This window comes from Plasmodium knowlesi (assembly GCF_000006355.2).
Source record: "Plasmodium knowlesi strain H genome assembly, chromosome: 12".
NCBI lineage: Eukaryota > Apicomplexa > Aconoidasida > Haemosporida > Plasmodiidae > Plasmodium > Plasmodium knowlesi.
In genome coordinates, this window is record NC_011913.2 from 329,359 (window position 1) to 343,208 (window position 13,850).

At 40.3% G+C, this 13,850-nt stretch overlaps 3 protein-coding genes across 3 annotated transcripts; all 3 read right to left on the bottom strand.

Moving 5' to 3' along the window:
* Positions 1-225: 225 nt before the first annotated feature.
* Positions 226-1,521, bottom strand: PKNH_1207000 (protein transport protein SFT2, putative; the record flags this gene model as incomplete). The annotated part of the gene is made up of 4 exons (XM_002260087.1): positions 226-320; positions 526-589; positions 747-825; positions 974-1,521. The coding sequence occupies 4 exons, from the start codon at positions 1,519-1,521 to the stop codon at positions 226-228; spliced, it is 786 nt and encodes a 261-aa protein (XP_002260123.1).
* A 4,029-nt stretch (positions 1,522-5,550) lies between these two features.
* PKNH_1207100 (splicing factor 1, putative) lies at positions 5,551-8,646 on the bottom strand (the record flags this gene model as incomplete). Its single annotated transcript, XM_002260088.1, has 2 exons — positions 5,551-5,931; positions 6,115-8,646. 2 exons carry the CDS (start codon positions 8,644-8,646, stop codon positions 5,551-5,553), a joined length of 2,913 nt encoding a protein of 970 aa, XP_002260124.1.
* A 2,180-nt stretch (positions 8,647-10,826) lies between these two features.
* PKNH_1207200 (conserved Plasmodium protein, unknown function) lies at positions 10,827-12,758 on the bottom strand (the record flags this gene model as incomplete). Its single annotated transcript, XM_002260089.1, has 1 exon — positions 10,827-12,758. The coding sequence occupies one exon, from the start codon at positions 12,756-12,758 to the stop codon at positions 10,827-10,829; it is 1,932 nt and encodes a 643-aa protein (XP_002260125.1).
* Between the last annotated feature and the right edge of the window lie 1,092 nt (positions 12,759-13,850).

Here is a 13,850-nt window from a genome sequence, read left to right on the forward strand (position 1 = left end):
CGTATATTATATGTGCACACATATGGGCAATGGCTCCTTTCAACTTTCTCCTCCGTCTGTACATCCAGGGAGATCCAATTTAAAAACTTAGTAGCACAAAATCGCCATGAGATTTTAAAAAAATAAAAGAAGAATTGCTTACACGATGAAATTAATTGCAAGGGGGGAGAAAAAAATATATACATATATATATATATATATATATATCTACATTTGTACATATAATTAAAAAGGTAAATCTGATGAATTTCCTCTTCGAAACAAGTTCTTGATATACGTGAAGAGTGTCGTTAGCAACATTTTAATTGCCCCTGCCCCGCCTGTACAAAAGAGAAAAAGGGGATGGAATGAAAAAGAGAGGAAAAAAAAAAAAAAAAAAAAAAAAAAAAAAGTGAAATTTTTAGGAGGGAAAAATGTAAGAGCTGACAAATAATGATCCTCCTAAATCGGGATAAGCATCAACAGGCGCGTCACTCCCAAAGGAGCAGAACAAACCAATTTACAGCACACATCCTTTTTCCATACCTGGTATGTATGACACTATAAAAGAAATGAGAGCAAATACTTGCACAACGGATGTAATCAGGGCCTATAAACAGTTGAGAGACAAAAGGAGGTGATATCAGCAGGGGGGGTAGAACTACAAATGTATGTTACATCGTGCGCACATTTGATGACACAGATATGTGTCCCTTTCTTCACATTAGGATGGGTGGAAATAAAAAAAATGGAATCCTTCAACATACTAATAAATATAAGGGCTTGATGACGGTGAAATAAAGTGTGGATAGGAGGGACAAAATGTATGCAGCGGTGAATGGGAGCCTACCAAAGGGGGGGGGAGAGAAAAAAAAAGTGGTATACGCATGTGGTGATGTGAACATGGGAATGACAGAAAGAGGGAATCGTAGGTCAGTTTAATAGGCACTTTGATCGCTTCACGTGGCGCTAACCCACCACTAATCAGCCTTACCGATCCTTCTCCATCAAATGGTAGTACAGACTTGAAAAGCCCTTCAAAAATGCCAGTGATGTCACAAAGCAGATGGAGGAAAGAGTGAAGAAGAATCCAAACTGTCTCGGTGTTATAACAATCATGGGTAAAGTAAAGAAGGACAATATTAGAAACATAATACTGACTCCAAAAAATAAACAGAAGAGAGGGAAATTTTTATATGACAGGGCACTGGTGAAGGCGAAAAAAGTATTCGTTTCATTTTCTCTAGTTTGATTATTAAAAAGTGGAAAATTTGAAAACATGGATCCAGTTTCTGCAGTTGTCGAATTGGATACTATTGATGGGGCATTATTTAAGTTCGTTTTTTCGAGAGTCTTTTTGATACCCTTTTGTATATTTTCTGCTCCTTTTTTTGATATACTAATTGCCTTTTGTATAAGCCCCTTTTCTTCTTCATTGGTGGTGCTTTCAATGGATCCCCTCAAAAACTCTCGATTAATATTTTGGAATTCATTATTCTCGAAGAAGGACAAATGGTCCAAGTTGTTTTCGCCCCCCATCATGACGTCACGGTGGTTCCTTTAATACACTTCCTACAGATGTATATACAATGGAACAGATGCCTCGATTGCTTATGCAGATGAGGAGGGGGGGGGCTATCAAAAGGTTAGTTAATCTGCTCGTCTTACAGGATCTCTGTTAGGGGCACTATATACTCCTTCATACAACTCACCAGTCGTAGCTCCTCGAAATGGGCACCCTGGGGAGAAGTATATGTACCTCTGATGACAAATGTACCCGTAAGGAGTTAGCGGATGAATAGAACGTTTTACTTAAAAAAAAAAATCACTTCTCCGGCGACGACGTGATAAGTAGGTTACGTTTACATTTGTTCATATAAAAGTACGCGTAACTACTGTGTTACGTGTAGCTTCGCAGAGAGGCACGAATTCGTTCGTCCCTTTCGGCAGAAAGTGATAAAGCGCGCGGGACGCAAAAATGGAGAATATAATATACAATTAGCTAAATTGTAAGAGGTAAAAAAAAAAAAAAAAAAAAAAAAAAAAAGTAATTGGGAGGGGATACGATTTTGTTGGGCCTTTATTATTATATATGTATATATGTATGTATATGTACATATATGTATAAATGTATATATGTATATATGTATATGTATAAATGTATATTTTTTTTTAACTTCTTATGACCCCAAAAGGCAAACCAACTGCAACATAAACAGGTTAATTAAAAAATCAGGCAGTTGCTCAAATAATGACGGGAGGGAAGGAAAACTATAATTTAAGTAGACGTATAGTGAAGCAAGGCGGACAATGCCGTTATCAAGGCAAAATTGGCACGTGGGGGAGGAAGTAACAAACACGCTCACAATGCATTGCGTATGGGTATATATATAAGCATGCGCATATGGAAAGGTATGCATACAGAAAGGTATTTTTTTTTTGCGAGTCGCGCGTGTACAAATTGCTCCTTTCGCAGAAGGAAAGTTGCGAAGGATCCGATCAGAGTCGGTGACGGGGAAATATGGTAAAAAAAGGCGCCCTTAAAGACGGCGTAAAAATAAACATAAGTACATAATATATATATATATATATATATATATATGCGTACTATACGTGTGAGGTGATACCAGTACTCTGTTTCGAGGGGAAAAAACTGTTTAAGAAACATCGTCTGAAAATTAACAATGCGACATAGGTGTTTATATGTATAACCCGTGCGCTAACGCGCTTCCATAATCTCATTGAGTAATTTTTCCTTTGCTCCTTCTTGGGCCGTTTGCAAAATTACTTCCGCCGCGATGGTGCCGATAGAAGCAAAAATGCATATACAAATTATATACATATAATATAGTGTATATTTATTATTTAGAAGTGCATCAAGCAAATATATATTTATACATTAATATTTTCGCAAGTAAATATATTTCGATATGGGATGAGGCTATAGGAGAAAAAAATAAGTCTAAAAAAAAAAAAAAAAAAATTAATAAAAAAACGCCCTGTTTCGCACAGCGCTGGGTACAAGTAAAAGGAGACCAACAATATTCGTAAAAACGCCCGTATTAAAGAAAAATAAAAAATGGCATATAATACGCCATATGGGGACAATTTTTCTCAATGGAAAAAGAGAAAAAAAATAGAAATGTACACAGTACATCCATACGAAAGATGCGTTTCTTTCGAAGTCAAGACACAGCTTAAGGAATAACAAGCAAACTCTTTTTCTTTTCCCATTTTAACCTATACATATGCTTCTGCCCCACTGCGTTTTTCCTTAAAAAACATTTTAGATCGAAGAAAAGTGTCGTCTACCCCTGAACGGGTTATCCCAATTTAAAAAAAAAAAAAAAAAAAAAAAAACGAACGAACGAACGAACGAACGAACGAACGAACGAACGAACGAACGGCTTACAGTTTTAGAAAGGATAATAGTAAAGGAACCGTTAATCCACATACCGCGTGCATAGCAAATGCATGTAGTTATGCGTCCCTGTCCCACTGTTCGATGACAAAACAAATTTTCAACAGAGGAACAAATTTTGAGGCATTTCATTTTCCCCCTTTTTTTAACCTTTACCACGTGAACGAACCATCACGTATTGCACCATATTGGATGTATATACGCCTGTTGCGCTTTGGAAAGAAGCGACACAGGGGGGGGATAAGCTTTATTAAAACGCTCCTCCCATTCGAATAAAAAAATAAATAAAATAGACAAAGGGAAGAAGCACCATTGACGACTGCATTCACGTAGAGGAGGACACACCGAGGCGGAGAAGAGACCCTAATGTGTAACCTTTCCTCCCACTGCTCCAACGGTATAGAGGAAAATAATAACTCCCTTGACATTACATGTAACGTTACATAACCGATCTGCTAAAAAAATGAAAATACCTTTTTTTAACAGACCAATTTTCTGTCATCCGAATTTAGCGCCCCTTCCTCACATACGACGAAAACGTAGAGCTATACTAGAAAGGGGCATACCCTTTTATTTATTTCCATTCAAAAAATGAGCCCTTTGAAAAACCTGAAAAAGCCATGCATATATATATGTGTATATGTATATGTCTACACTACATAAATAGGCGTACAAACCCAGGGGCCAAAGAAAGAAAGGAGGAAATATTTCACCTTATTATAATCTGTGAATCCTCTTAAAAAAGGTTAGGAATATGCACTTGCCATTACGTGCGGTTCACGTGGAGGAATAAAATAATTTGAGCCTAAATGGTACGAGGAAGTGGTGGTAACATGGATACTCAATCTATAAAAAGGGGGAAATGGACGGGTTATGCGAATATGCATGGGCACATATGCTCGTGCGTCTTGGATGAAACGGGAATAACAGCTCTTTGCTGAACCCCCAACATTAGACAAAAGCGAATTCCCTGGTGGAGGGACATTCCGTGGAGAACACATAATGGGATGCAATATAATCATATCGGTTTCTATCACGTCAAATGTTTCTTTTTTTTTTTTTTTTTTTTTTTTTTTTTTTCCTTTTCGTCCCATGTCTCCCGAAATGAACTCGTCTACGATTGCTCAGCAGAATACAACCTAATGGGAACAACATAAAAAGTGAAATTATAGTAAGCAGGCGCCTTACAACGCAAGATTTTTTTATTTATTTTAATTTTTTTTTGTGTGTGGGGGGGAGGGGGTTCTTTTCGCGATATATGCATGTTCTGCTGACGGCCCTAAATGGTAAACGTGAGAAATGAAATTATGTGTAGTAACCGAGGTGGAAAAAAAAAAAAAAAAAAAAAAAAAAATGAAAATGAAATGGAAAGCACATATGATTGGATGCAGGTAAATTCATGTCAAATTGCGGTGGTGAAAAATGAAGTATTTGTCCTGCGCTTGATTGGGAATTTATCCCTTTCCGTATTATTCCTCTTTCTTTATATATCACGTGTGCTCTATTCCTTGACCAGTGTAAGCCTACGCGCATGCACATATATAAACACAAATGAAGATGAGCCTGCGGCAATGTGCGGATCCTTTTTTCGCGTTTCTTCCCTCCTCAGAGGTACTACACGTACATACATGAAAAGGAAAACCTCCCTGGGCACACAAAAATGAACAACGATGTAGGTGCATTACACATTGCTGCATGCTCATTCCTACAACCTCACTCGGTTGCAGAAATTGGAAAAGGTAAAATAGTATAGGTACTGTCCCATACGCCCTAATATATATATATTTTTTTTTTTCCCCCCCAATTTATATGCACATATTTGAAACAAGATAAACGTCGCGCAGAAAGACGACTGATATAAAATGGACATTGGTATGATAACACACACATTCAAATGGAGGAAAAGGGCCTAAAGGGGAGGGGGGAAAAAATAAATAAAATAAAACAACAGCAATAATAATAATAGGAAGAATAACAATAACAATAACAACTGATCCTTTAACATCGCTTTATGTTTTAAAAGTAAAGGAGCAGTTGGGACGCTTCCCTCTTTTTAAAGTAGCACACCCGTATAGAGGTGTTACGCAATTTATTCTTGTGCTCATTAAGGGGGGAAGGATCCGATAGGCACTGTTGTCTTTTCTCAGCAACTACACACATATCGAATTCCACATTTCCTCCGTCACAAAATAAGCATTTATCAGGGACCCTCCAAAGTATCTTCCATTCAGAAACTGAAATGCCTTGAAGGCTTCATCCTGCTTTGTATACTTGATATAAATTTTCCCGTCGATATTTTTTGTATCCATCCAAATCTTGGTAATACTTCCGTACTTGCTACACTCCTCCTTAACATCTTCAATTATGTCGCTGAAAAAGTCTGGATCCGAACCGATGTTTTCATCATTGGGCGAAAACATATTGCAGAGAACCAGGTTGGGCGTGATGTTGTTGAGGGTGTTGGACTGAGCGGCTCCGAGCGATGTCGTCTGCATGATTGCATTGGCGCCCGTGGTGAACTGACTCGATATCTGTCATGCGGGGGGGGGAAAGGGGGAGATGTGTCAAAATGGAACAACATGGCAACGACATCGCAACGACATCGGTACAAGGGAGGTGAATAGAAAATATGAAGAACGCGCGAACCGCGCAAAGGCGTCGGAGGTATGTCGTTCATCCTCTCAACCATTTGCTCTGGTCTATCGGCTCATTACCCCAGAATCAAGGATAGTGTCTCGCTGCAACTTCTGCATGAGGGCAATTTTACTTCCTGCCCCGGCAATGAGCCCACCTCCATCATCATCATCGTTGTCAATTTTCTCATTGTCGGGCTCTTCCACTTTTTCTTCAGCTTTGGCCTTCTTCGCCATGAGCTTCGCGAGCACTTTTTCCTTTGCCTCCTTTTCAGATGCTAGGATATATTTAGAATCCTGAGCGAAGCTAACTTTTAATTCTCGACCTGCTATTTCCATTCCATTTAAAACTCCCATAGCTTCAATGGCCTCCGATGCTCTAAAGAATTGAATGAACCCAAACCCTTTACATTTCCCTGTGTAAGGATCTCGATGAATTTCTACTTCAAGAATTTCTCCAAAAGGATTAAACAGCTGTTTTAATTCTTGCTCCGAGATGTTCCCTAACGGACCTACCAATCCACCAATGTATAATTTTATAGGAATATCATTTGGGTCAATGGGTTGATGTTTGGCGGCTTTTGCGGCTCTATTTTTTTCCGCTTGGGAAGATTGTATTTTTATAGGTCTATTTTTTAACATATATCCATTAGCCGATAAAGCTTTTACCACTGCTTCTTGAGTATAGAATTCTACATAAGCTACTCCTTTAGACTTTCCCGACCTCTGATCTTTTATACACTGAATATCTCTTACCTTTCCTGCAACTTCTGAAAAAAATTCATATATGTCCCTTTCATCTGCCTTTAGGTCTAAGTTCAGTACCAGTACTGTTAAGTCGTCCCTCTTTGCTTCCTCCTGTTCTTTCTGTAGTCTTTTCTCTTCTCTTCTTTTTTCTCTTCTAATTCTTGCTTCTTCTATTTCCTTTCTCAGTCTTTCTCTTTCTCGTTCTCTCTCCCGTTCGCGCTCCTTCCACATTCGTTCCCGCGCGCGCTCCCTCTCCCTATCGCGCTCCCTCTCCCTATCGCGCTCTCTCTCTCTATCTCGATGTCTTTCCCTTCTCTCTAATTCGTACCTCTCTCGTTTCCTCCTTTTCGCGCTCCTCGACCTCCGGTCACTCTCAACCGCATCACTCGAATCCGACTCGCTTATGCTAGGACTGGCTTTTCTCCTTTTTCGTTTCGACCTATGGTCCTCTTCCCCACTAGAGGAGCTTTCACTGGACGAGGCATCTCGTTCCGCTCTTTTTCTCTCACTTTCTTTGTCGTTCCTGTTTTTTCTCTTCTTTTTTTTTGCGTCCTCACCTCCGGAACGGTCCCCATCGGATTTGTCATCACCGTCATCAGTGTCGCCACCATCGTTAGCGCCATCCTCCACCTCATCATTGCTGTCATTTCCATATGAACCTTTCCTTTTACTACGAGAAGCGCGTTCACTACCGGGGCTCCCCCTTCTGTGCCTCCTCCTTTTCTTTTCTCGGTTTTTCCGATTTTCGCTAGTTTCGCTGTTCCCGTCTTCCTCCTCGTCCGACTTTACCACTCCTCCTGCACTTCCTCCACCTCTTCCTCTTCTTCCTCTTTCGCCACCATCGGAATCCGTGGACAAATTAGACTCCTCCTCGGACTCTGATTTCGCCCTTCTTTTGCGTCCCCTGTTTTCACTTCGCTTCACAGCATTTTTCACTTTGCCCTTCGGCTTCCTCCTGTCGCCATCACTTGCACTCTCACCCTCATCGTTGCTGTCTGTACCATCACTCTTGCCTTCGCCATTCGTCTCCTCTCCCTCAGTTTCTGCTTCGTTCTCTGAGTCACTTTGCCTATCACCCCTTCTTTTCTGGTCCTTTTTCGCGTGACCTTTTCTCCTTCTTTCTCTCTCCACGCCATTCTTTTTTTTAATTCTCTCCTTTTCTTCCAACTCATCCTCCTCACCACTTTCGCCAGACTTAGACTGCGACACTTCCCTGCGCGACTTGACCATCCTATCCCTACCTTTATATCTCTTCCTTCTTTCTTTCTGCTCACTACTCGACTCATCAGATGAATATGTTTTCCTTTTTTCCACACTGTTATCACTCCCTCCGTCTCTTACTCTGTCTTTTTTCTTTCTATCCTTACGATTGTCATGCTCTCTTTCCCTCAAGCCAGTCCTTTTCGCCTTACCCTTGTTGCGCCTGTCATCACTGCCATCTTCACTTGTAGCATGGCTCCGATCTGTCATGTCTTCACCACTACTTCCACTATTGCCCTCACTTATCTTTTCTCTAGATTTATGTTTACCACCCCGCTCTTCACTTTTCCTTCCTCTTCCGCTCCTCTTTCCCCCATTTAACTCTTTATGGAATTTTTTCTTCAAAGCCAATTCGTCATTTCCCGTGCTGTGTTGGTCATTATTTTCGTCCTCTTCATTTCCATCACCACTGGCATATTTTTCCTTTTGATCCTTCCTCACCATTTCGTTGTCACTGCATTTGTCCGACTTTCCATTAGCTCTTCTTTTATTTAATTCTTTTTTTTTTCTGCTCTTATTTTGTACAACTCCATTTTCCTCCTCAGAGTTCTTACTTTTATTTTCCAGGAGCTTCTCTACCTCATCAAAGTAGGAGTTATCTTCCATTTTTCTCACATGCCCTTGAGGTTACCACGGATCCATATATATATATATATATATGACCTTGGCCGTGGGGTAAAATTGTGTTTCTCCTCTTCCTTTTAAAAAAAATTACGAAGCTCAATAACAAGACGACACCTTTCGTTACGCTTTTTTATATTATGTCGTTTTCTACCTTGAGCAAGGCTGATTCCTTTTTTTTCCCCTCTAGTGGTTATGAACAACGTAAAAGAAAGTAGAGTTTCCTCCCGCCTCCTTAATCGGAATATCAGTTCCTCTCCCAATATGGGCAGGAGACGGGGGAAAGAACTTCATTCGTCACGACTTCCCACCTACGTAATTATCCATGTAGGAAGTGGTACAATGTTGAAGGTGTTGCTATGTTATGCCTACTTTTTTTTTTTTTTTTTTTTTTTTTTTTACTTTCTAAGTTTTAACTGTACGAAGATGAGCATACCTATGTACATATATACGTACATATTTGTTTGCCCCCTGCGCGCGCGTGTGGCTTGTATGCTCGCTCGCCCTTGCGCTGCTTTCCTTCGCGTGGTCGCTGAGGATTTCTCGGCTCCCGGAGGTACTTTTCCGATGCTATACGCTGAAATGGCGTTTTCTTCCACGTATGTTGAGGTTAAAGCGTCAGATTTTTTCCCCTTTCTTTACTTCTTTTTTTTTTTTTTTTTTTTTTTGAATAGTATAATACTCCCAATGTCGGTAAAAGAAGAAAAAAAATTTCTATGGCTGATTTATTTATTTTTTTCTCTATTGAACGGAGTCGTGGTTTCGTCACAAATTAATTCGGGCTCATTTACGCATCAATGCGGAGAAGGCTTGGCGCAAGATTTACACTTTTTTTTTTTTTTGTGTAGTATTGTAAAGGCATACATATAGCTTTATATATACTCGCAGTATAGTTACTTTTTTATTTATTTTTTATTTATTTAGTATTATTCCTTTTTTTTTTTTTTTTCCACCTGCTCCTTTGCCACAAACATGTTAAAAGCGTGAAAATGAGAACTGCCCTTTGGGAGGGGGTGCTGCATTTACCTTTGTGAATTCCTGCCTTTATCCAAGAGTAATATTCCAGCGGAAGGGTGTTTATTTAGCGCTCCTTTTTTATTGTGTTTTTTTTTTTTTTTTTTTTCTAATCCCCCGCTGGACATTCTTAAATTCAGTTGCACAAAAATTCGCCAACCCGATTCTCTCAACTTGTATACAGTGCCAGTGGAGTGAGGGAAAATAATTAGAAGGCAAATTTGTTCATCGCAGAGGGGACTACATAGTGAAGTAGCACTCTGTCGCGTCCAACAGGGATACGTCAAAATACGTTGCATCCTTTTTCATAACGTGAAATATCCTTTGTTTGGGTGTCCCAACCATGTTAGGATGACCACACAGGATGTATTTTTTGACCCATGGGTTCGTTACGCGCTTTGAATGTGTAGGAGGCCGGAATTTCTGGTGAAACAGAATGAGAGTCCACTTTACCAGCTTGCATACAAATATACATAGGTATGAAGAAAAGCTTGCTCCTGCTATGGAGGAATCCTCACATGAAATGTAGAGCGGCAAATAGACATATAGTTTTTGCCGTGGAGATAATATCTCTCCATTTTCACAAAACGGGGAAAGGTCCCTTGTAGTTAGCAACATGTGTGAGAGCATTGTGAGCATATTCCCAGAGGGAACAGGGGAGCTTCATCCTCCGTGCCAACTTTTTTTAACAAAAGCCCTTTGCGCAAATTATACATAGTACACAATGTTGAAGGAAAAATAGTTTATTCAAATTTTGCATATTATTTGTGCACACAAAAGAGAGGAAATATGCGAGGGAAAGAAACAAACACACTTGTGGGGTGGAAACGCCGGGGTTCGAAGCGTTGTCAAAATATTTGTGCGCATATATTTGGCTACAAAAAAAATAAATAAATAAAACAATATTGTGACGAAAAAAAAAAAAAAAAAAAAAAAAAAATTAGCTAGCTCAATACTAGATCAAAGAGCATAATATATGTACAAATAGCTAAAGCGAAAAAAAGGAAAAAAAAAGGACAATTTTACCCATGTGATGGGGTAAACCTCGTAAGACGTGGAGGAGGCAAACTCGGAGATACGCCTCCAAGCAGGTGATATCTCATCTAAAACACCTTTCCTCTCGTCTTTGCTCTGACCCCGGTGCTTCGCGATTAGCCCAGTTCGAGGATATCTGTGCCGGCTGCGCCCCCCTCGGTGTCATCGAAGAAGTCACTGCGCGTGATGAACTCGATGCACTTGATCAGCTTCTTCTCGTACAGATAAATTTCCTTTTTCATCAGCTGGTACAGCAAGGGAGACTTCCTGTGAATATTTAGTGTGTCTATAAGTTGCCTTTGCTTAAATGGTCTCCTTCGCATATTCGCTGGGTAAAATTTCCCCATGGAGTTGTTAAAAAGTGGATAGTAACTATTTTCATATATGTTGTGCAAGCCATTTTGTTCCAGCTTGGTTAAAAGGGGAACGAAAATAGATTTCTCCCATTTATTATTGAAATATATATTTCGCCCGACAGCTGAGCAGTAGCTCTCAAATAATAATTCCTCAATTAAGCAATTTGGTTTTTTTTTTTTTTTTTTTTTTCCATTTTCACTATTCTCCTTGTTGATGGCTATTTTTTCTCTGGTTGGATAATTTTTTTTCCTTTCTTGGATCCACTTTTCAATTTCTTTGGAGTCGTTCAGGATCACTTCATCCTTGTCATTCTTTATATGGTTTAGCAGGTGGACATCCAGATCGTCAATGCTGTAAATTTGCCCGCAGTTATCGATGGGGCACTTTATATGCTCACTTTGGTTGTGTTCCTCCAATTTCCCAGCTTCTATGTTTACATCACAATAGTGGCAAAAAATGAACTTATTATTTTCTTTACTTTTTTCCATCTGCACATTTATTCCTTTGGGGCCAACTCCATCACCATCATCATCGTCATCTTCCTCATTCGTGTCATTATCATCACCACCGTGCCCATCATTATTATCACCAACCTGGTCATCACCATCATCCGCTCTGTTTCCTTTTTTCGGATCTATTTCCACGTTTTTCGACTCACTAATAAGGGGGAAATCCACTTTTTGTCTTTTTTTCCCACCATGCTTCTTAACTGATGAACACTTCTGTGCATTCCGTTCTTCAGTCCATTTTTTCCAATGGGTGCCTCCCCTCATTCCACGGTTCCTGTGCGGTGGGGCTACAAACGAGTTCGTCGAAGGGAACCCAACACCGTCGTTGCCTTTACGGAAGTTATACAAACCTCCCATCATAGGAAATTCTCCAGGAGGGCAATTTCTACTCTCGTAGGAGTTATCCATCGTGTGACTTATCCAGTGGTTACCGTCTGCACTATTTGCATTATCCACCATGTTGGTGCTTCCCTGGTAGGGATCCTCCATATCTTCATCATCGCCATTTTTGCTACCCATTTGAGGGTACCCACTATGGTACATTACCCTTGGTTTAGCATAGTCAGAGGGCGGCGGAGGATGAATTGTCCTACTAGGGCCACTACTACCAACGGTGCGGGAAGCACCCCCCCTGCCGCCATTATACGGACGGGCGTTCTCCCTTTCGGAATCCTGCTGGGGGGCGCCAGGGTAGTGATATCCGCAACTGCCATCGCCGCTACCGTCGTCCACGTAGCCATTTCCGTAGGAGGAAAAATAATTTTTTAAATAATTTCCATCTGGTGGTGCTAATGGTCCGTGCGCACGTTGCTCACGTTGGCAACCAACCTCCGCGTGGTGGGCCCTCCAACGGTTGTTGCTGAGCATGTTTTGATTTTGTGCACCAGGAGCTTCGCCCCAGGGGTGTCTTCCTATGCGGTTATTATGAAAGCTTCCTCTTGGGCGCCAATAGGAGGCACCCCTATTCTGCATGGGCCAATTGGGGGAATGCCCATATGCTGTAGAAGCCCATTTGGGGACCTGACTACTTTGTTCTAACCTACTTTGCCCTTGCATGTTTGGTACAGTACCTTTTTCCGTGGCAAACCAGACATCCCCTTGTCCCTTCATCGCGCGAATGTGACCTTTGTAATTGTTATTTCCTTCATCTTGGCTCATTTTTTCTCCCATTTGTGCTCCCATATTTGTTTGTTTTTTCTTTTTATCGAACGGGGTAACAAGCGGAGCGCGTAAAAATGGAATAATTCTTCATTTTTCTTGTCCTGCGGTTAGGCAAAGGCACAAAAGAGGTTGTAAGCATTCGCTCGGAGTTCCTACTGCAGTTGCTTTGCTTTCTCCACAATTATATGGACCTTCTCGAAAAAATATATTTAAGTAGGAAAAAAGGGAAGTCAACTATATTTCATGTGGTTCATTTCGTATACAAAATGGTGTTTTTTTTTTTTTTTTTTTTTTTCTTTCCCCCCCCCTGTTCGCGCCATATTTCTATTACGTCAACGTAACAACGGCGCGGGCGCCCGAAGGTCGTTCTTTTTTTCTTCAAAAATTTTAAAAAAAAGAACGACCAGCGGAGAAAATTCGCTTGAAGTGGAAAAAAATATCGTCTTTCCCCCCTTTCGACCAAATAAAAATCAGGGAGTACCTGTTCTTCAATCACGAATAGAAGATGCCAAACGAATTGTAACTATTTTTTTGCTTTTTTTTTTTTTTGGTACCCACGCAGAAATGCTATCTGTAAATATGCCATATGAACCATCACGCAAACTCTCAACGCCCCCATGCATATATAGCTGGCGAATGGGCAACCAGGTTAGAGATTAAATCAACCTCTGCACGAAATGAGGAAATTCACCAAAAGAACCCCATCCTCCAACAGTATAATCACATTGTTATGGGAAAAATAGGAACATTCACAATATACGTACACTTCACGTTATGAAAGTTGCCAACCATTTTGCAACCAAAAGATTTACTTCATTTCTCCATAACGGGAGGAAAGAGAAAAACCTCCTTTTAACCTACGCACTTAAGCTTTTCTTAAAAAAAAAAAAAAAATGTTCAAATGTTAGAGAAGGGATATACTCCTTTTCTTGCACTCTGTGCTAGGCCACCTTCCACCTCATGGATAAAGCAACTTCAGTGAAGGTGGAGGGATATTCATTTTGCTCCTTAGCTCTTATATTTTCCGAGATTACAATGTATGACAACGATTAACCCAGTTCGCAACACTAATTGGGTGTGCTCCCACTTAGCATAATAATAATTGCGGAGATA